Below are 24165 nucleotides of genomic sequence, written 5' to 3'. Positions count from 1 at the left end.
CAGTATAATGGGACCAGGTGGGATGTCCTGCTAGAGACCTTAGTCAGTACTTATTATGGTAACACTCAGTATAATGGGACCAGGTGGGATGTCCTGCTGGAGACCTTAGTACTTATTATGGTAACACTCAGTATAATGGGACCAGGTGGGATGTCCTGCTGGAGACCTTAGACAGTACTTATTATGGTAACACTCAGTATAATGGGACCAGGTGGGATGTCCTGCTGGAGACCTTAGACAGTACTTATTATGGTAACACTCAGTATAATGGGACCAGGTGGGATGTCCTGCTGGAGACCTTAGACAGTACTTATTATGGTAACACTCAGTATAATGGGACCAGATGGGAAGTCCTGCTGGAGACCTTAGACAGTACTTATTATGGTAACACTATGAAGGTGTTGTCTGACATAAGCCAGAACATTGGCTGGTCTGAAAGGACCCATAGGTAGGAGTGTTTGAATTGATGCAAAATTTGACCTTGACCTTTAGTTTAGTTAGATTGTTATCTTGACACTGTACATCTACGTATATCATAGGATTCTCTACCATAGATAAAGTAACAAAGTTTGTATCCTAGAAACAAGGGTTATACAGACATGGTTATAACTCAGCTGCAACATCTTGGAACAATATAATGACATCATCATCAATGTGATAGTCACGGTTGACTGAGCCATCTTTACAGCAAAACTTGTGTAGATTTGAATGAAATAAGTAAAAATCTCTCATCAGGAATATTTAAGCAAAACAAAGCTTATGAAAGAGTCAAATGGAAATTCCTTAGTCACCAAATACACCTCAACAGGCCGAAGGTGCTCAATATGATATTTCAATTTTTAATTGAAGAGTTCTGAAGTGGTTGTAACGTACGGAGTTCAAGAATTCAAAATGTGATGGTCCCTGTTTTGAATCTACATATAACTAAACATTGGAGGAAATAAAAACAAGACATATGTAGATTTTATCAGTGAGTTCATTTTATTTACCACAATACAACCTGGTAAACATGGAATGGGTTCTGGATACTTTGTATTCTACATACATTCTGTTTATATACTCACAGCATCAACTTTCATTCTCTTCCACTTCTCAATTGTGAACATGTGCTTATCAGAAAAAAAAAACCAGTTAAAACAAACACACAATTTTTTCAAAAAACATCTGCATAAATAGAGAGAAAAGAAATTACTCATCCAACCTTTCTTACACATCAACTTAAATTTCACATCAATCACCAGTAAAAAAAACCAATCTGCTTTAAATGAGATCAGTAGGGTGAATTCTTCAAAGTTGCAATCTGGTTGTTTCATGGCATGAAATTTGATGTTTAACTTTAACTGTCTTCAGCCACGATTGTTTGTAATATTGTAATGGGTTTGTAAATATATTTTACTTCAGAAGAGAAAATGTGTAACTGTTTTCACATTAACCTTTCTTAAACTAATGTTTAAAGAACACCCTAATGTGTTTTTGAAGTAATACAGGTGTAACTTGATTATGTTGTCATACACAACTGTTAATGCTGTTGTTGCAATTTGTTAATTTTTTGGACACTATATAATTGAATACACTGCTTTTAATGCTTAAACAAAAAGCTGAATCTGAAGTATTTTTTATGAATTAGGCCTCAGTAATTTGAGATGCTGAAAGTTTTTCTACTATACTGTGCAAACCGATGATGCATTGTAAAAACTTTCCAGTTTAATTATTCCCAACAAAACTACTTTCAGATCAACAGATTTCACACGAAGCCATTTGCTTTAAGCATTCGCATAAACCAGTTAGCAGGTCACATTAGTTTTCCATAGAAAGTAACTTTTTGTGTATTATTATCATTTTACATCTCTCCACTTACATACCAATTAACCAGCTTTACATCCATGTACCTGGTATTGGTTGAAATATCTCAACCTCCCTATGTACATATTTCAACACATGATTTCATATTTAGGAGTAACAATGTTTTCATTTAATGCCAAGGACAGGGCAGGTTGTGTTTACATATGTATTATGTCGGAAACGCTGCTGTCAAAATGCTGAAATATTTCATCATCTGGCCATTAAAATGAGAGGAATGATTGATTCCTTTATCGATTATCTGGTAAATGAGTCCTACATGTGAAGTATACCTCCTGTAATAACACTTTGAGATCATTCTAGAGGAGAAAACATGATGCAATAGTAAATTCAACTGACACAATTTAGATGGATTTTCCTTACATTTTCAATAACCAAGATTATATACCAATAAAAATAAATCTCATTTTCTCTCATTTCTACCTGTGTAGTACTGGTGTGTCCAGGGCAATACACCCAGGCTCACTGTTTTTGTATTACATACTCACCAATGCGATACAGGCACACATAGAAATGTAATGTCTCCCTTCCCAATTGATGTCGTCACCTAATACATGATACAGCATATACACATAGTTATTTGCAGTGACTGTTTTTGATAATGTTTTAATTTTCTAGGGCCAACTTTGCTTGATAGATCTAGGTACTGAGAATTCATTTTCTATGTCAACTTGTTGATTAATTGAATAATAAAACAAATTCACTATTCATGTGATTGATGAACACACAAATATCCCTCTCATACCTTTGTCAATCATCATTACATTTGTATTTACCTAATCCAAATTCACACAATTGATTTGTGTAGAATACAATTTACATATATTAGTGAGTACTCATGATTAAATCATCCTTATCATGAGCAATAAAAAAAGTTAATGGTCAACGATTACTTTTTATAACGGGGACTATTTTTCTACTTGATCATTATTTAAGAGACCTTAACTGGCGTGTTGAAGTGTATATAGCCCAAAGCTTTAAGCATATATCACATACCTGTACGTGTCAAATCTTAGTTAGATAACCTAATCTGAAGATACGCAACATCTGTAAAATTTGATTGTTAATATCAATCGATCAGAATAAACATGGTGAAGTGTTAGATTGTTAGATTATCAATTTGTCAAAAACAATATGAGAGTCTTAGAACTCGTAATAAACATAAATAATTCTTATGGTAATTCTAAAAAGTATATTATGAACATGTAATGGTTTTTCACAAGTATACATATAACAAAGATACACACTTCACAGTCACAAAAGACATCCTTATATAGATCAATCACAAATCACACGTTACAATAAGACTATACATAAAATGGGTTGAGGCATCAATCAAAGGTATTTATCTACGCTGTTTTGTATGCTAGGTTTATTGCCCCTGGAACAGCCAAAGTCATTCTGAGGTGGGGTCTCCTTGTAGTAACTGGTGGCTACCTCACTGAACAACATACAGGAGGCCCATTGCATACTTTCCAGAGTAATTAAGGTAAATGTCTTGTCCAAGGACACAAACATAAGTAAGGAGCTTTGAAAATACACCTCAGATCTTCCCCGATCCCGAGGTTACATAGGCCAAACGTCTTACCTACGTCAGCTATCGCCACCCCCATTTAGGTTACGACCCAATATCTGTACACGTTCTTATTGTAAAGTATCTTTGAGAATAAAATTCTTCAATTTCCTGTATACATTTACATACAATTTATTCATCTTGCACAGAACTCACCAAAGATGTCATACAGAACTACATACCTATAATATAAGTTATTTATGAACACTTACTCTATCATTGCACATTTACCTTTTCTTTCCACCTCCGTAATAAACATACAGTCAGGAACTCTTACCATGCAACAGTGATCTTTAAATCTCAAACGCATGTCATTAGTAACACTCACACTATACTTAACACACTATATTTTATGCATGTCGAGAGGGACTGACATACCAGTATCTTAGAATTTCTTAGCCCCCTTTGTAGTTCTGCAGTTAGAGTGGAAAAGACTATCTGTACTAGGCAGTATCTAACTCTGTCTAAGTTTGTATTACTAGGCAATACTTAAACTGCTTACAAAAGTAAAGCACATCAATCAAACAGCACCAGATTTTATTAAAATGGTGTAAATGATGTAAAAATCAAAACTAAATGTTCACACTTCGACTAGTTAAAAAAAAGATTTCTGATCAAAAATGCATCCTTGTAAATCATTTATCATGTATAATAGAATACTTTAAAATAGAGGCAGTGCTTGATGTTTGTATTTTTATCCCTCGCTAGTCCTGGCCACGTCTCCCACACACTGACCATCTCCCGCACACTGACCATCTGCCACACAATAAACTGTATTTATCCTGCAATAATCCGAGGGACCACCCTACCTTACTGAAAGTCAGAGGTAGGCGCATTATAGGATAGTGAAATAGCATGCATTTGTAGTTACTAAGATGTGGAAGATTAGGCTAAACATGTTTCTTCCTTAATAAAGAAGGTTTATTATTATTATTAATATTATAGTTAATTGGAACAATATAATTCTAAATGAATGAACTAATTACAAGACACTGATGTTTTACTAGATAAATATGTTACAAGAATTCTTGGACAGTGTTGTAATGTCAGTAAAGAGAGTCTATAAAGAGGCAGTAAGGGTTATGGTGAGTGAAGTCAGAAATCGTAATCATATTGCTTAATAATTGATCCTGAAACAGATATATCGAAACTCTGACATGTGGTCTAGGCTAGCCAGCAACAAAAAACACAGAGGAAATAACACATGAGAAAAATAAAAAGAGTAAATTTGTTATCTAATCCAAAGAAACAGTAAAACCGACATTCCGGTGAAGTATAATATACCTTTAAATTCTGACAATTAGCACTGTATATTAGGAACACATTAACTTGAGGTACCTTTAGTGTATATATAGATCAATTAGACAAGGCAATAAGCCTTCCAAGATACCAGATTACTGCTGGTACATCAATTCACGTTCATGCCACTTGGTAGATTAAAGTATTTACACTCAAAAAGTCCCCTTCCCCTCATTTTTAGTGTTAAAGTTAGTTAGGGCTTTTTTGTGAACAATCTTTACTGCACTATTCTAAAATTAATGTATATAATTTACAATCCATGTCTGCCTTTAATTTTAACCCAAGTTACCTATTATCTCCATAAGATAAGTCTCCTAAATGCTGAGTTTATCTGTGAAGGAATGTTTAATAATCAGGATGCCTTCAGGCAGTCTGTGTAACAGTTTTATAAATTGTACAAAAAAATCTCCTTTACATTCAATTTATATGTGAATTGATATATTTTGTTGTTCCTTTCTTAGACTTAGTAATCTGTGAAATAAGCCCTTTGACTTAGTTATCTGTGAAATAAGCCCTTAGACTTAATTATCTGTGAAATAAGCCCTTTGACTTAGTTATCTGTGAAATAAGCCCTTAGACTTAGTTATCTGTGAAATAAGCCCTTAGACTTAGTTATCTGTGAAATAAGCCCTTAGACTTAGTTATCTGTGAAATGAGCCCTTCAACTTAGTTATCTGTGAAATAAGCTCTTAGACTTAGTTATCTGTGAAATAAGCCCTTAGACTTAGTTATCTGTGAAATAAGCCCTTAGACTTAGTTATCTGTGAAATAAGCCCTTAGACTTAGTTATCTGTGAAATAAGCCCTTAGACTTCATTATCTGTGAAATAAGCCCTTAGACTTAGTTATCTGTGAAATAAGCCCTTAGACTTAGTTATCTATTAAATAAGCCATATGTTGTTTATATGTTACTAAGCCCAATCATTTTTAAACAAATTTGACATACAAGTCATATCAGATTCAGCTTCAGAATAAGTGAAATCTCAAATTAACTTTTACTCCACTTTCCTTACCACAGATAAATTACACAAGTGTGTGGAAATTATCTCAAGCAGACAGCATAATACATAACATTTACCTATCGTCTCATCACAAAGATGTCGTGAAGATGAGCATTAATGTATTCAGGAGAATGATAAGATTGTTTGTAATAGGTAAAAAGAGATCTACGGTACAAAATTCTATTTGATTTGACAACTCTACATTTATTATCATCACTTCCAAGCTCGACTAAGTGCCTTTCTAGACGCTAATTTTTGAGTGATAAAGGTGACTAGAAACATCCCTAAGAGGACAAGGGATATAAAATAAAAGTCAAAATCTTCTTTGAGAACATCAAACATTCGTGAGGGCGTCACTCGTGTGTAAAACAGATCTGTAAAAACAAAACAAACATGACATTAATTTAGTAATAGTGCATCTGTTCACTAGAAGGATTAGGCGGGGAATGAAATTTCATAAACTCACAGAAAATGTATAAAAACAAGTCAGAGATGGTACACATGACACTAGCCACAGCCCCTTTTTACAGAAACAAGATGAGACAGAGCAACAACAATTCTCCTTCAAGTTAAAAATTTGTTATCCTATCATAATACTAACCTAGACCATATACAAATACGAGGGAGGTTGACTCGAGTCCTGCAGGGGAGCTGTGTATACCCCTAATCTTGTCAACACTCTGGTAATAGTTTACCATCATCTCTGTGGAAATGGGAATCTCGGGAATGTAGGGGATGGTACCTTCCTCCCTGTCATAGGAAATATACATTGAAATAAAATTTTAAACTTATACTGTCTATCTGATAACAATGATGGTTGTAGGATATGTATGTATGTAATGATTATAATTTTTTTTAAAAATCAGAACAAAAATACTCTGTATGACAGACAGGAATACAATCTGACAACTGTGTATATCCTGAAATCTAATATAAGGCATTCAATAGTAAAACATATCTATACAATTATATCAGCATTAATTTCCTTGACACATAAAAAGATATGGTATGTTACTTACATTGTTTCAGGAGATGGAATAACTGGCCGCCTGGGATCTAGAAGTGCTTTCGGTAGGGACAAAATTTTTCCTGCTGTCATGGCAACTGAAATACACAAAAATCATACAACTGATCCTGTTTAAAATATTCACAGCAGTATGAGAAAATATTGAATTTAAAGTAAATAAGAATATCATTATTATAATAGAAATGATTGATGCTCAGTAGACTGTGACTGGTGATCCTTGATACTTACACAGAAGACTGTGACTGGTCATCCTCGAAACTTACACAGACTGTGACTGGTCATCCTTGATACTTACACAGAAGACTGTGACTGGTCATCCTCGAAACTTACACAGACTGTGACTGGTCATCCTTGATACTTACACAGTAGACTGTGACTGGTGATCCTTGATACTTACACAGAAGACTGTGACAGGTGATCCTTGATACTTACACAGAAGACTGTGACTGGTCATCCTTGATACTTACACAGAAGACTGTGACTGGTCATCCTCGAAACTTACACAGACTGTGACTGGTCATCCTTGATACTTACACAGTAGACTGTGACTGGTGATCCTTGATACTTACACAGTAGACTGTGACTGGTCATCCTTGATACTTACACAGTAGACTGTGACTGGTGATCCTTGATACTTACACAGACTGTGAGTGGTGATCCTTGATACTTACACAGTAGACTGTGACTGGTGATCCTTGATACTTACACAGAAGACTGTGACTGGTGATCCTTGATACTTACACAGACTGTGACTGGTCATCCTTGATACTTACATAATAGACTGTGACTGGTCATCCTTGATACTTACACAGACTGTGACTGGTCATCCTTGATACTTACACAGAAGACTGTGACTGGTCATCCTTGATACTTACACAGAAGACTGTGACTGGTCATCCTCGAAACTTACACAGACTGTGACTGGTGATCCTCGAAACTTACACAGACTGTGACTGGTGATCCTCGATACTTACACAGACTGTGACTGGTGATCCTTGATACTTACACAGAAGACTGTGACAGGTGATCCTTGATACTTACACAGAAGACTGTGACTGGTGATCCTCGAAACTTACACAGACTGTGACTGGTCATCCTTGATACTTACACAGTAGACTGTGACAGGTGATCCTTGATACTTACACAGAAGACTGTGACTGGTCATCCTTGATACTTACACAGAAGACTGTGACTGGTCATCCTCGAAACTTACACAGACTGTGACTGGTGATCCTCGATACTTACACAGAAGACTGTGACTGGTGATCCTCGATACTTACACAGACTGTGACTGTCATCTTCGATACTTAAACAGACTGTGACTGGTCATCCTCGAAACTTACACAGACTGTGACTGGTCATCCTTGATACTTACACAGACTGTGACTGGTCATCTTCGATACTTAAACAGACTGTGACTGGTCATCCTCGAAACTTACACAGACTGTGACTGGTCATCCTTGATACTTACACAGAAGACTGTGACTGGTGATCCTCGATACTTACACAGACTGTGACTCGTCATCTTCGATACTTAAACAGACTGTGACTGGTCATCTTCGATACTTAAAAAGACTGTGACTGGTCATCCTCGAAACTTACACAGACTGTGACTGGTCATCCTTGATACTTACACAGACTGTGACTGGTGATCCTCGATACTTACACAGAAGACTGTGGCTGGTCATCCTTGATACTTACACAGAAGACTGCGACTAGTAATGCCCTTTTCTGTCACTGTGACATCCATGGTCGTGATGTGGACTGGCATGATGTAGGACTGACGTAGAACAAGTGGCTCTCGTGGGGCCGTGAAGGAGGAGAAAGCTGAGGAGTTGCCTTGTTCCTTTCCCTCGAATAATTCAATCACTGCTATTTCATGACGACGTGCCTTCTGGTTGAAGTAATCATACTAAAAGTAAAGCAATGTAAGAATGTTGACCGACTGAAGAATCAGTTTCTGGTGGAACAGTGAGTATCCATTCAATTATGGTCAGAGAGAAGATTTTGCCTTTGAGGTTGAAAGTCTTGTTAACAGCACATCTGATACTACACTATAGGAAATGTTAGCACTAGAAATTTTTATAATTCAGCTTTGTATATGTCCCCTAGTGTTACTCACCACGACCCAGTTCTCTACATGCACCACATTAACTGGACCTCTAGCTTTCTTATGACCAGCATGGAACACAATGTGACCGGTTATACTATCAATCAGGTAGATATTCACAAAATTGCTGGAACCTTTTGAGAAAAAAAAATCATTAGCAGCAATAATGATTTATTAACATGGTTTAATTAAACAAAATTTAAATATAGATTCTGTGATACAATATATAAAATTTAAAGCTAGGCCTCTCTTTTCAACAAATATTTATGATCTGCTCAGCTAAATGTGTTCATACTTTCTTAGTTCACTTGTGCCTACAATTACCAACTACAATTTCGTATTTATCAAGTTATCAGAAACTTTACCTTTAGTGAGACTGGAGGACTCCTCCCCTTCTGTAGTCACTACCACCAGGTTGGGGTTAATGTATTTATACAAAACACTTCTGTCTCCCAACACACGTCCTTGAGAGTGGACTTGTTCTGTAGATATATTAGGGAAAATTAAACACATCTTTTTCTTGCTACAGCAATTATTGATTAAACAACATGTGTTTATGAAACACTATTCCCCCGGCTGCAACATAATTCTGAAGTGGGACATCAAAACTGTAATGGGAAAGACATGTGCTAATTGCATGCACACTTTGTGAAACACTTACGTCTTTATTGTTGAAATGTTTTTTTTTTTACTTTCAAGTGTAGGTCAAAGGTCTAGGTCATAGTCACATGGTCAAAAATTTTAATACTACCAGAAAAGTCTTGTTATGAGGAACACACATAGCAAATATGAAGCCATACCTCTTACAATGCAATAGTTATGGCAAATGTTAAAATCTTTCAAATGTAGGTCAAAGGTCACGACCAAGGTCACATGGTGAAATATTTTGGCTACATTGGAAAGGTCTTGTCACAAGGAACATATATGCCAAATATGAAAGCCTCTAACTCCTACGATGGAATAGTTATGAGCAAGATTAAAGTTGACAACAGACAAACAAACAACACAAAAACAGATACGACCCCGTTCTTTCAATCTGGGGGCATAAAAATGGAATACACAATCTAGCTAACTTACTGCTCTTAGACATACGCCATGTAATAAGCACTGGAATTAAACAGAGTGGTTCACCATCCTTGTAATGAAGCTTGACATTTCTTTACTTTAGAACCTGGACACAACACACAGCTGCACATCCAAAAAAAACTAACTATTGGACTATATAACTGAAATAGCCATGAAACACTACAATTAAATTCCATGAAGATGACGACTTACCCAGAACCCTTTTCCCCACTACGTTTGTGATTGTCTGCTGTTTTTTCTGCAGGTTGATACTCCACACATTGTCAGCAACGATATCCTGTAACATTAATGTTATAGTCTCAAAAGATCTTCCAAATTTTGATGAAGCGCAAAACTAGAGAAATCTTTGTCAAAAAATCATTTACATAGCTTGTACTACTGATAGAAATCCAAAACAGTTAAAACAAAAACAATGAATAAAAACCAAATAAAAACTAGAAATCTGGATAAAATTAAAGTAAACCAAATAGAGATACAGTGACTTATGACAGATAGAGATAACAAAGCCAGTTAGCTTACTTTTACTGGGCAACAAAAAGTCTGGTCAACAAGCACTTTGATTTCATTTATAGAGTTTAGTAGACTGACACATTTATCTTTTCCAGTAGTCTCATTTTTAATTCATAATTCTATTGCAAACATCTGTTAAGATATTGATGATTCATGGTATTTATTTCTAAAAATCAATCATTTTCAATAAATGAGAATTAAACATATTCCAGATTTTGTTTATTGGATGGAGAGTGTGAGTTATACAAGATATTCTCATCTCTATGGCGACACACCTACCTTATTCCTTAACCTGGCTTTAAAGCCTTTCAAATAGCCTGTGTTGGAATCAGCAGTGTACATAAATATACTAGGGAGGATATCCATGGCAACAGACATGAATGCTTCAGGGTAGGTATGGATCTATAACAGAAAAACAGAAATGTCAAGGTCAAAGAAAATGTATACAAATATACTAGGGAGGATATCCATGGCAACAGACATGAACGCTTCAGGGTAGGTATGGATCTATAACAGAAAAACAGAAATGTCAAGGTCAAAGAAAATGTATACAAATATACTAGGGAGGATATCCATGGCAACAGACATGAACATTTCTAGGTTTATGCTTAACATTTCAAAAAAAAAAAAAAAAAAAACAAAATGTATTGCAGAGCAGGACAATATATACCTGTTCTTTGTGAAAGAAATATTCATGATTTATTGTATTGAAAATATAGACATGGAAATGACATTAATGAGTCAAGATGTCAAGAGGGAAGACAGTACTATACATTTAAAAGATTTAATACATACTAGGTCTTACAGAGATTATTTGAAACTGAAGGATGAAATCTGTGGAAAAGACTAAAGTTATGAAAACAACAAGAGACAGTAATTTTTACAAATACAGACAAATAAAGCTGCTGTTTAGGAGAACACAACGTCATGTTATAGTGATTAAACCTCTGAAGTTTGAAAAAATCAGTTTGGGAGATAGGACAATAGCTACACAATGGCACTGATCATATCAAATTGTCATTAAGTATGAACTTTATTCTGTCGACTATTTTTCTGATGAAAGACTTCATGAAGAATACCGATCCCTTTACTTGAAATCCTAACTTGAAGGTGAAAATTGGTAATGAAAGGAGTTATCTATTTGATCCATATTTTTACAAATGAAAGAGTAAAAATCATAAAAGGGAAATAATCCAACTATTGGTAAGTAAAGGGTACCTGATGATTATCATCCAGGAAAACGATCCCACGAAGAAAATGATCATCTACTTCACCGATCATAAAGGCTTGTCTGACATTGTAATCGAGGTTCAGTCCTCCATATGGGACATCTCCAACAGGCTGACCACTGATGGGGTTAAAAGCATATAGCAGGCCCTGACCAGTCCTCTGGAGACAAAGGGAGACAACTTTTTTTTTAAAGTAAAAAATTCTTGACAAGTTTTAATTATGTTAAATTAAATACAGCCATGTTACACATATTAAGTCAATCATGATGAAACATATATATATTATTAATTGAAAACATTCTATATTTCCACACAGTGAAGTTCTAACAGGTATAAAGGTGTTTGTTGACTAAGAGAGAACAGTTTCTGACCCACCTTATTCTTCCCTATAATAACACACTGAGGAAGGTTAGGAAAATGGGCGGTGGTTCTTTGTACAAACAACAATATCTTTTCCTTGTCATTACTCCTAAAGGCGATCAAATCAGGCAAGTAAACCGACCACTGTACATGGCCATTTGTACTTCTCAGTCCAAAAATCTGAAACGAGACAAAACTTCAGCTTAAGCAGTATGTAGGGACGAGATATTACAGTTAGACCCTTAACCCAGACATTACCAATCAGTAATTATTGACAGGTCACTCAGTACAATTCTCTTTCAATATTTTACCTCTGTCTACATAATGAAACTATACCGGTCTTACTGCAATATCAACAAGTGACAAATAAAACCAAGGACTTACTTTGCCAGCCCCAGTAACCAGTACAATCATCTTATTGATATTGAACTCATCACGTGTTAGCTCCTCTTCTTCTTCATCTCCCTCAATAGCATCAGCCTCCAGGATGCCGTGATGACGATGACCCTGTAACTTTTGTAGCTGCTGGATGGCGAGAGTCTGACATAAAAAAACAAGGAATATTGTAATTGTGGAATCTCTTAGTGGTTCAGTCTTAAAAACCCATTGTTATGAATCTTTCAATAAATGCTACAATAGATATATTCAATTGTACAGGAATAAGGTAACCAAAATTTAGTGTGCTTTACGGTACCATAAATGACAACAAGATTGTTACCATTATAACCTCATTAGCGTAGGGTTAGAAATGGGGACAGTTCACCAGCACTCGGAATATGATGTTTGCTATATACCTTTGTCATTTATACTGCCATAAATGACAAAACAAGACAGTAGTTCAATGATTAACTGGGATATTTTATATCTTATCCTAAGAAGGGATGGAATTCAACTGTACACATTTTTACATATCAATTCATTTGTAATTGTTTTAAATAGATATTCCAACCATTCCTTATATTAAACAAGTTTCAATTTATGTATGGTAAGGCACTTGAAAGGGACGTTTACTGTTAGATCAATTTGTTCATGAAGTAAGGATGGACCTACTGATTTTTGATGAGTTTTGACTAAGCCTTTAGAGGCCTATATCAATACCTGCAGGTCCATCTGATTTATGCCTGAACTGTTACATTTGACGTGCTGCCAAAACGGTCCACATTAACAAACATGGCTCAGTTTCATTTTTAAAATCATACTTCAGAAGTTGGTGTCTGTATCAACACTTAATTATCATGTTAGTAGTATTATTAAGTAATGTTCCATCTTAATATTGATTACTTACTTTTAGCTGCTGAAACTGTGTGGTAAACCTCTTCACAAACATGCTGATAATATCTTCTGAAATGGATCAAACATAACACAAGATGTAAACATCTTTTATAAATGTGAATGGATTGTTTCCTGGTACAGATGGAAATCCTGACAGTCTATCTCTGTTTCATACATAGACAATTTTCATCCAAACAGTTTAGAGCAATAAGTTGACAATACTTACATCAATAATATCTCATCTTAAGAAATTTACAAACAAAGCTTCGCAAAACAAAACAAAAAATTATGCCCAGCATTTCATATTCAGGTAGAACAACACACAAGCAAGGTTAAATCACAATGTACTGTAAGTGTAACATATAAATCTTCATTGCATTACATGCTGATATTGTTCTGTGAGCATCATGACAAAAATAGACTGTGATGGAGATGAGTAACACTAAATGTACCATGTACCAGCTTTACCAAAAACACTATTTTTTCCTAAATAAAATGAAGTCAACTTGACCACAATGCCAAGGAGGACCAGGATATTGTGGAGAAAGAAAAATGTAACTTTTGAGGATCTCCTATCAATGAAAAGTTTTCAATTTTCATTTTGAACAACAGTATGATTGGGAAAAATTGACTCAATCTTTTCCAGCCAATTTGCCAACTTTCATTCCATCCCGTCAGGATTGTCTCCCTTTTCCTCTACTACAGCCATTTAATTATCTCACCTTTCTGAGCACCAAACTCATCCTCATATTTTGCCTGGTTTTCAGACACAGGGAAGTCCACCATTTCTACAGCCAGAACTGAGGCCAAAGCTTCCTCTCTCTTCCAGGACACTCTCCCTACATTACAGGTAGAGAAGATTTAGTTATTAGACCTAAATATGGCCGACGTTGTTACAAGAATGGGTCACCAAGTGAGTTTCTTAGAGATAAACAAGTCTAAAGTGTCTGTGTAAATATAAGTTTTGCTTTATATAAATTACTATATGAATTAAGCACAATGACAGGATATACAAATCAGTGAAACAAGTCTATAGGGTCTGTGTAAATATAAGTTTTGCTTTATATAAATTACTATATGAATTAAGCACAATGACAGGATTTTAAGCATAGTGACAGGATCTACAAACCAGTCTTTTGGACAAGTTGAAGGGACTGATCCTCAGACCTCACCACAGCTTTGTATGCCAAGCGGCCATTCTTCTTCACCACAACAGCATCCAGCTACAAAACAATGGACAGGTATCAGGTGTCTTTCTCATTACTTTCTACTGTTAGTCTGATGGTATTTTTACTGAAAAACCATTAATTCTTGTGGGAGATTTATTTTCAGTGAATTTGCAGATACTCTTACTACAACAATTCCTACGTCTAAAAACTGTTAATTAGTATTAATAGATTTAAGCTACATTCATCCACGAAATTGCCACTGGTCTACTCTTACACAGCAATGAGGTGCACCTTGTTTTTATCTAGAGGTAACCAATGTAAAATAGCTTACATCTGATTAGAACAACTTTTGTTGATTTGATCAATTTCATAATTTCATCTTAAAAAGGTTATAGACCTTGGTTGGAAGGAAACACAATACTTTGTGACCATTCTGTAAACTTATCATGATAGGCAGCCCATGGTTTGAAGGAAACACAATTCTGTAAACTTACCATGATAGGCAGACCATGGCTGGAAGGAAACAAAATACTTTGTGACAATTCTGTAATCTCTCCACCAGATGCTAGATCATATCCCACAAGAAGTACACTCTGTAAAGAGAAAATAACAATTCTGTTACTTTTATCAGATTATCAACAAAAGCTAAAAAATATAGTATTTATATAGCAATAATACAGCACAATTCTCTGTTATATCTGTTTAAGCTTAGGGCTAGCATTTTCAGTTTTATTTACTAATGATGTGTGCATGAATATGAAATGGATAAACCATGGGAAAGACAAATGGATTAAGGATGAGGGGCAGACAAGTATAAACCTGTTTAGATGTCCTCTGGAATATTTACCTGTTTAGATGCCCTCTGGAATATTTACCTGTTCAGATGCCCTTTGGAATGTTTACCTGTTTAGATGCCCTCTGGAGTGTTTACCTATTTAGATGCCCTCTGGAATAATTACCAGTTTAGATGTCCTCTGGAATATATACCTGTTTAGATGCTCTCTGGAGTGTTTACCTGTTTAGATGCCCTCTGGAATGTTTACCTGTTTAGATGTCCTCTGGAGTGTTTACCTGTTTAAATGTCATCTGGAATATTTACCTGTTCAGATGCCCTCTGGAATGTTTACCTGTTTAGATGCTCTCTGGAATGTTTACCTGTTTAGATGTCCTCTGGAGTGTTTACCTGTTTAGATGCTCTCTGGAATGTTTACCTGTTTAGATGCCCTCTGGAGTGTTTACCTGTTTAGATGCTCTCTGGAATGTTTACCTGTTTAGATGCCCTCTGGAGTGTTTACCTGTTTAGATGCCCTCTGGAGTGTTTACCTGTTTAGATGTCCTCTGGAATGTTTACCTGTTTAAATGTCCTCTGGAATGTTTACCTGTTTAGATGCCATCTGGAATATTTACCTGTTTAGATGCCCACTGGAATATTTACCTATTTAGATGCCCTCTGGAATATTTACCTGTTTAGATGCTCTCTGGAGTGTCAACAGGATATCCAGATCCTCCACTTTAGACACATAGGCAGCTGACACCTACAACCACACAATACAATACAGGTTTACAGTAGTAGATCACATGATACAATACAGGTTTACAGTAGTAGATCACATGATACAATACAGGTTTACAGTAGTAGATCACATGATACAATACAGGTTTACAGTAGATCACATGATACAATACAGGTGAACAACAGTCAATCATAGTAATCACATAGTGTACAGTAATGTCTTCACAGTGATCATATGATTTCAATTAATCATCACATAATGTACAATCTTGTCTTCACAGCAACACTTTTTTTCATAATAATGTTCTTTTTGTCTATTTTCATTAACCGGTAATATTAGCGCTCTTCTGAATATGACCTTTGTTCTACAGAAGGTAAGTGTGATAAGGGACAATATGGCTTGTTGTATACATATCTTTTGTCTCGTTAATAACAAAGTGAGATAGAACACATTCTTGATGATGACATTATAACTTCATGGTCGACTGCAGCATGATGTTACACAATATGCCAGGCTTAATATGAAACAACAACAATTCTCTTTTGTGTCAATGTCTACACAAATTTTTTAGTTGTAGAGTCTGAAAAAAAATCTCACATCAATACAGGATGATGTGAAAATGATACAGTGAACCCTTGATAATCCAGACACCTTTATCCAGATAACCTGTTTTACAGGTCATGACAAAGTGATTTTAATGGTACCCTGGGAATTCATTAGAACAAAGTTTTACTATAAATAGCTGATGTGAGTCCTACCTTGGGGAGATCCTTCACCACCTGAATTTGATCCTTGCTGACTTTGAGAAGAGCCATATGGTCCTTTCCCAGACGGAGAAGCAGATGAGATTTGCTATGATCAGAAGTATGGAGTCTGATTTTCTCCAGTGAGACAGCTTTCCCTTCAGCTGATAATCTCAGCTCCTATCAAACAGGATATTCAATGATTTATTGATCAATTTAAGTCCTATGTGCTGGTTTTGAGATAAAGTATGAATAACGTTTAGTATAAGTATGGGATACTGAGTGAAGAAGACATGTATTGGATGGATACAACTTTTGTTAGAGCTATTTTAGAAAAAAATGACAAAAACAAAAGTTCAATTACATTAAAGCTAAAAATAATTATTTTTAACAAGGTCAAGGCATTCTTAGTCACAGAACTTACAAGATTCCTTTACTCTTCAAGAAATTCTTAAATTACAAAAACCAAATTGATTTTCCAAAATACAGAATTTGGAAATTTGAAGAGGCTGAAACATAGTGTTCTTCAGTTAGGTAGGGGACTTGTTAAAGAATTAGTAATGACTTTTATTACCAAAGATATTAAATATATGTCCATCTTATTTGAAGGAACACCTACCTGTAACTCAACCTCCACAAACACCTGACCAGACTCTAAGTTCAGCAACTGAAGGTTCGATGAAACGTCATCGTAACAAAGCATGACTCCAACATCTAGAGTTTCACAGCTGTAACACAAAAATCATGTCATAAAATTATATCAGAATGATGAATATGATACCATCTAAACAAGACACCCTTACTACAACACAAAACTAACATATTTACCATTCTGGGAGAGTTTCCTATCCCATTTCATATAAAAGTAAAGTTTGGTTGTTTCAAAGCTCAAAGAATCATTCATAAAAGATCAAGATGAGAACAAGATTTTTTCAGGCAAGCCTAGAACACCAGTTCCAAATTTTAATGAGTCCCAATACTAAGGGATAGAGTAGAATCTCAAATTTTGAGTAAGTCCAACAGGAAAATCATGAGTGCCGGAATCTCATATCTGAGTCCCAAAATCACTAGTGAAAGGCTAATTCAATATTTATCTTGTATTACAAACTTATTGTAATACATCTGATACATGGGGGATCTTACACGGGTGTCCAATGATAAAAAAGTCTGAAACAAGGAGATGGGCATTCCATTCCGATAGTCTTCAGTTTGCCTCTTACATTAACTGTTAAGATGGTAGGCACTTTTGGAAATTTGAAAAATGGTCAAGTTTGTATTAAAACTCAAATAACTTCTTACCAATGAATAAAAGGCCCAGACTACTGATATCTGGCCTGGACAATGTTAGCATGAATGGCTACAGGTTTGTTAATATGGCTGATTTTGACTCACTTCAAAGCTCACGGCGGTCAAGTGAAAATTAAAAAATTGAGTTTGTTTAAGACTTCAAAACACTTCTTCTCATTGACCAAAAGGTTCAGGCTACTGATATATTTGACTTTGGTCCACTTTCAAGATTACAGTGGTCAAATGAATATTATAAAAGATATCAGCCAATCAGGTCACAGCAGTCTCAATAAATATGCACAGAATTTGCTGATAATCAAAATCAAATAAGGGGTTAAGGTAACAATTCTATCAGGCAAGTCTCATCATAATTCATTTGTTCCTTCAAAAGATAACATGTAAAAAACATTCATTAAGGGTGTTGTAAGATATCAGGTCACAGCAGTCTCTTAAAATAGACACAGAATTTGTGAAAGATCAGACCTGAACAAGGAATTAAGGTAATAAGTTTACAAAGCAAGTTTCCTAAAAATCTTAACATTCCTTCATATGATAAAAGTGTAGAAAGTATTCCCATAGAGTGATTGAAGAAATCAGCTAATCAGTTCACAGCAGCCCCAATCACCGTTAACCAAGCTTGGGCAAGGAATTAAGGTAACAACTGTACCAACCCAGTTTTGTGATTAATGCAATGTTCCTGTTCCTTAATAACCTACTCTGTATCATCCTTTATCCAAGCAGCAGGTACAGATCGCTGTTGTTTTAGAGTGCCCTCTATGTCAGCAGATACCACCATCACATGAGCACCAACTGATCGACCAACAGCATGTAAGTTACTCCCATGTAAAACAAGTCTGTCAAACACCACGTTGTCTCTAGAGGGAAATAAAAGTGGTTTTAATCAAGCATTCTCACCACACACAGTCACTTTGTAAAGTATCTGATTATGGCAATAAAAAAAATTCTCAAGACAAATTCAGATATATCTCAGCATTATAAAGAAGAAAACCTGTCATTAAAGAAAACTTTTCTGTTTTGTAATTTTTCAGTCTGTGATTTGTCATTTTTCCTTCTAATATCATCTTTCTTATTTACTTTCAAAATATTAAATGCAACATCAGTTTTAACATCTGGTTTATACTAATAACACAGCTAAGTTACACTGAAGTTAGTTCTATCGAGTTATAGACAGCTGATTGTTAGTAATATAAAAAATTGAGGTTTAATGATCCCATTTGTAAATAAATTGGTGAAAATTTTAAATGATAAATATAAGCAATGAATTGCTGTTATTTGGCATTTCATGACATTATGAATGTCAACCGGACAACACAAGGAATGACTCATTAGCGATTAGACAATAACGTTGTCCCTGAATGAGAACAATGTTTAAATATTTCATTTCTATAAATTCCTCAGTGTTAATACTGAGTTTTCCTTACTTTGTAGGTAGTTGTAGGTTCCATTTCTCCTTGCCATTATGTAGGTTGAACTTGTACACTCCCGTCGGTGTTAACGCCAATACTTCATCTGGGAGGCATCAAGAACATGTAACAGACAGTAGTATTGTCCAAAACTATTCAAGAATAACTCAGTAACTATGCATGCAAGGTGGACAATTTTTATATCCGACACTCCGGCATCTCTAGATATACATGTGTACAAATTATGGTGACCAGAGAGCAAGGAGTTGCAAAATTATGGCCCTGACAAGGGAAGTTTACAAAAAAATCAACTAAGAGGGAATAACTCAGAAACTATGCATGTGAGGCGGGCAATTTTTATATGTGACACTCCGTCATCTTGAGATATATATGTGTACAAAGTATGGTGACAATAGACCAAGGACTCACAAAGTTATGGCCCGGACAAGAAAAGTTTACGACAAAGGGATGGACAAACAACGCCATACCATAATACGTCTAGTCATACGACAGGCGTATGATAAGTGGTTGAATGAGAGAGAGCGTAAGAGTGTTAATGTGTCTAAATTTAGTTGTACTTAATGTAAATCAATATGTATATATATATGTAATTGTTCTGGTTTTCTTGTGTCTTTATCCTTGAATGCTAAACCAACGTCAATGTTATAGTGGTGTAAGATAGAAAAAATATTATCTATGAAATATAAGAATTATTTTAGAAATGTATTGATAGATTGGTAATTTGATTTTTTTTAACACCATATCAATACCTTAAAGTCATCAAATATTAGAACACTGAGGAGGAATCTGTGCCAGCATTAATATTTATCTACAGCTGATAATTTTGTATAGGACCAATGTTTGAAAGAATGTAGACATTTATGATAATCATTAAAATGGAAGGGATATAACCATGAGACTCACCTTTACTGTAAATTCTTACATCTCCACTGGAAAAAAGTAACACAGAAAAAATAAGGTGTCAATGCCATTTAAACATTAAATCAGAAATTATTTCAACATTACTTCCTAACTTTAAGATTTAAAAAAAATGTCTGCAGATACTTTCTCAAAAAAGGGAAAAAAAATTCTTTACATATCATTAACTGAATAAACAAGGACATAGCTATCAAGATCCCATGCTCATGTTCATTTGTAAAATATATACATTTAAATTAAGCAACACAGAAAACTAAAGCATTGTAACCATTTACTGTTCATGTTAAGTTTAAAGTTCTGTTGAAAGTGATCAATATAATAACAATTTAGTAGCATAATACTGTGAATATTGAAATCAGCTTATCATACCTAGTTATATTCCCCAAGGTAATGATAGAATATTTGTCACTTAATCAATCAATCAATGATTCTATTACCACTCAAGTATGACAAAACAGTGAAATGGTTTATACACATTAATAAAATACAATACAGCAACTCATAAACAGATATATAAAATTGTAAGAAAGTTACTATCAGTAAAACAAATCATAACCAGTGATAGTCCAACATCATTTCCAACATTAGAATTCTAAAAACATTTTGGAGATTCACTATCATAGGTTTATTAAGGCTTTTCACTAACTGGTGAAAAACCCTATTGTTATTGTTCTGTTTCTGAATCAGTAAGAGATATGTTTATAGTCTTTAATACATCTCTTATTATTATTTCAGAAGATATTCTGCGCAAGACAATCAGCCATCCAGGTCACAGCTGCCTCATTAGATATTCAAGGAATTAGCCAATCATCAAACTTAACAGAATGGTAAAGGTACAAAGACTGCAAGGCAAGTCTCATAAAAAAATTTGAAAGAATTGTGGAAAGTGATCAAACTTGGACAAGGTATCCAAGTAACATGTGTACCACCAAAGTTTCATCAAAACCCAACTAGTCCTTCCAAAGATATCATCCGGAAAGCAGCAAACGGACAGATGGAAGGATGGAAGGAGGGACAGAACACACTTCAATACCCCTGCCACCTTCCGTTAGTCAGGTTAAAAAAACATGTGAAATCCAGTAAACATAACATTTGGAACTCAATAAATATCAGTGTTATCTTAAGAATTACCTACCTGGTGCCTGGTTCACTAGATTTAAATGTTTCAACTTCCCAGTAGAGGGAGCCACTGCTAGGTTGCCAACTTCTGACAAATCTGCCCTTCCCGCTGATAGTTACAAGCGCTGAAATAAGTGTGGTTTGAGTTAAACAATTGCTATAGTTATACAACTTGAACTTGTCATTAAACAGTTAAAGCAGCAACAAAACAAACTTTGATAATTCCGAATAGAAAATGCATTGAATTTACACTCTTAATTCATTTTTCAGAAAGGCGACTGCTTTTAAAATAATTTGCCATCATAAACTAAAACGTTTGACCAGAGCGTACCATTATTTTGATGATCGATGGCATCTATCACTCCTCTGTCATCATCTTCCTGGATCTTCCTCCATGCTGTAACAGAAATTTGTAGCTAAAAATATATGTTAACATCTTCACTATGGTTCATAAGATAACTTGATTATATTCCCATCAAGCCTTTGATACTGCACTTGTATCCATGATTCACAATCATTCAGAAATCTCAGTCTTTATCAATACTGCTTTGCTCATTACCATAAAGCATCCAAGAACATTGAAAATCTGCCAATCTTTATATTGAAGAATAGATAGATTTATTTGAACTGTTTAATATATATGAAATTTAATTAACATTCTTCCATTAGGAACTTAAGTATACCATACATACAGATGCTTTCTCAATTTCACAGGGTGTCAAATACCTTGTGTGCACTACATAATATTTCCATAAGATGAAGACAAATTAGTTTCTTTATATAGCTCTGCTTCAAAGCAAACAAATGTTATATTATTACATCTTTAGTAATACCCCTAAAGTATAAACAGTGTTCAGGCAAAATACTACTCTGACATAAACTAGCACAGAGTTACAAGGGGAAATGTATTTTCAGTATGTTATTAATGTTTAAAAGCATATACATGTCCTGTGTGAAAAAACCCAGATCTTTTGATCCCAGTGAGACATTAGAATTAAGATGACAATTTCTTTCCAAAATAACCATTTGTATGCAGACCATGCTATTCATTTCCCTATTTTCTTTCAAGGACTGAAGTTCATACACTAAACAACTCCAGATCAATTTAAAAAGTAGACAGAATGTCAAAATAACTTGTACAAGTGAGAGACATATATGTAAGTAACCTCTGTCTTACCAATGCTTCCGTTATGACTGTGGATAGCTGCCACAATATGCTGGTCTGTTGCTACTAAAATCCTTTTACCCAAAGTAATGGACTGGTCCCAAAACAGATGGTCGATGCGTCCAACATATTGCTGTCTCCTGCAAAGATTTTGTTTGGTATTTGTAAATCAATTTCCTATCAAGGGCTCTTTTCTTGAGTGCATTTGTCAAAATTATAAATGCATAGAAAAATATCTAAAGTGAATTTGATGGCTTACTATGAACTTGTAAATGATATCACCACAACTGTAATTCACATGGATAGGAATTTAGGATTTCTTTTCATTTAGACAGTCATTTCCTTATTTAGACCAAAAATTTCTGTCCCTTAAATAATAACTTAATGTGAATATTCACAACTATTATGCTGTTATTTATATTTTCATTTCAAAACAGAACAAGTTTACTTGCCTCACCAACCTTTTCAGCCCTTACAATTTGCTATTTTTATGCTGTTCTAATGATTTTTCTGTCTGCTTTGACTTATAAATTCAACTGCACCACCATTACCACAACTTGGAATAGCTCTACTGAGCAGTACTGTCTGTCTCTGATAATACTATTGAATTTACAAGTCAAGAAAAAACACACTGGAATTGATTAGAAATAACAAACTGTAAGGTCTAACAAGGTTAGTAAGGCAAATAAACTTGTTCTGTTTTGAAATGAACCTACCATAATTTTTTTTAAATCATTGCATCCATGGTGGATGTGTTTCTACCACTTTAATGAACACGTCTGTTCTATCTCTAAACTGAGCAAAGTCGATAAAAATGTTAATATCAATAACAGCATAATAAATGTGAATGTGGACATTAAATTATCATTTTAGAGACTGAAATTTCTTATACTTATTTGGATAAGCGTACAGTTTGTGCAGGTGTATTTGGTCTCGAAGCGGGGAAATCTATAGAACATGTAAGATTGTTAACATCTTCTCTGATAATACTTCTCAATCAATCTTCTCAACCTATATCACAGTGCTGTGTGATTCTTGCTATTTTAGCTGTATAATTGAATACTTTTTTCACGTATTGAACATCGTGTTCCTGTGCCAAGGTACATACATTCATACAAACATACAGCTTTTCAATCATAAAGTGCCCTACCAATCATATTAAGTGACACATTCGCATTAAATTAGGAGATATTCAGCTTAAAAAACAAGAAGTCACATTTGCTGAAACAACTACGGTTGCGGGTATGGCCTGATGGATGCGACACATGGTCGGATATCTAACCGGCCGGCTCAACCGGGCTGATCCTGTGATAGGGATTAGAGTGCATCACCAAACTGAAATAACCAAATTGCATACCAATCAAATTTACCAGCCTGGTCCTCATATAAACCATAAACAGCTACACAATTAAGAATTGTCAGAAAAATAACGAGCATCTTTTCACCGGTCATTTTTTTCCTGAACACGGTTGTATATTT

At 34.9% G+C, this 24165-nt stretch overlaps 1 protein-coding gene across 1 annotated transcript; it reads right to left on the bottom strand.

The window, feature by feature from the left end:
* Positions 1-958: 958 nt before the first annotated feature.
* LOC132546972 (ER membrane protein complex subunit 1-like) lies at positions 959-24138 on the bottom strand. Its single transcript, XM_060210704.1, has 25 exons — positions 24044-24138; positions 22699-22826; positions 21853-21918; positions 21538-21646; positions 20388-20413; positions 19482-19569; positions 18756-18914; positions 17372-17480; positions 16768-16932; positions 15959-16030; positions 14990-15088; positions 14456-14549; positions 14049-14165; positions 13340-13395; positions 12439-12594; positions 12070-12234; positions 11684-11854; positions 10745-10867; positions 10148-10232; positions 9235-9351; positions 8882-9003; positions 8461-8671; positions 6752-6836; positions 6334-6482; positions 959-6106 (listed from the first exon to the last, which is right to left on the bottom strand). The coding sequence occupies exons 1-25, from the start codon at positions 24136-24138 to the stop codon at positions 5946-5948; spliced, it is 2928 nt and encodes a 975-aa protein (XP_060066687.1). The 3' UTR covers positions 959-5945.
* Between the last annotated feature and the right edge of the window lie 27 nt (positions 24139-24165).

This window comes from Ylistrum balloti, unplaced genomic scaffold (genome assembly GCF_031769215.1).
Source record: "Ylistrum balloti isolate Yb309-2 unplaced genomic scaffold, AGI_CSIRO_Ybal_v1 Utg369926, whole genome shotgun sequence".
NCBI lineage: Eukaryota > Metazoa > Mollusca > Bivalvia > Pectinida > Pectinidae > Ylistrum > Ylistrum balloti.
The sequence above is the reverse complement of the archived record's forward strand: the minus strand, read 5'-3'. Positions and strand labels throughout refer to the sequence as shown.

Coding starts and splice junctions, on each gene's coding strand:
- LOC132546972 (XM_060210704.1), bottom strand. CDS start 24,138: ATGACCGGTGAAAAGATGCTCGTTATTTTTCTGACAATTCTTAATTGT. Junction 22,827..24,043: donor CAGGCTGGTAAATTTGATTG/GTATGCAATTTG, acceptor AAATCTTTGCAG/GAGACAGCAATATGTTGGAC. Junction 9,004..9,234: donor GTCCTCCAGTCTCACTAAAG/GTAAAGTTTCTG, acceptor TTTTCTCAAAAG/GTTCCAGCAATTTTGTGAAT.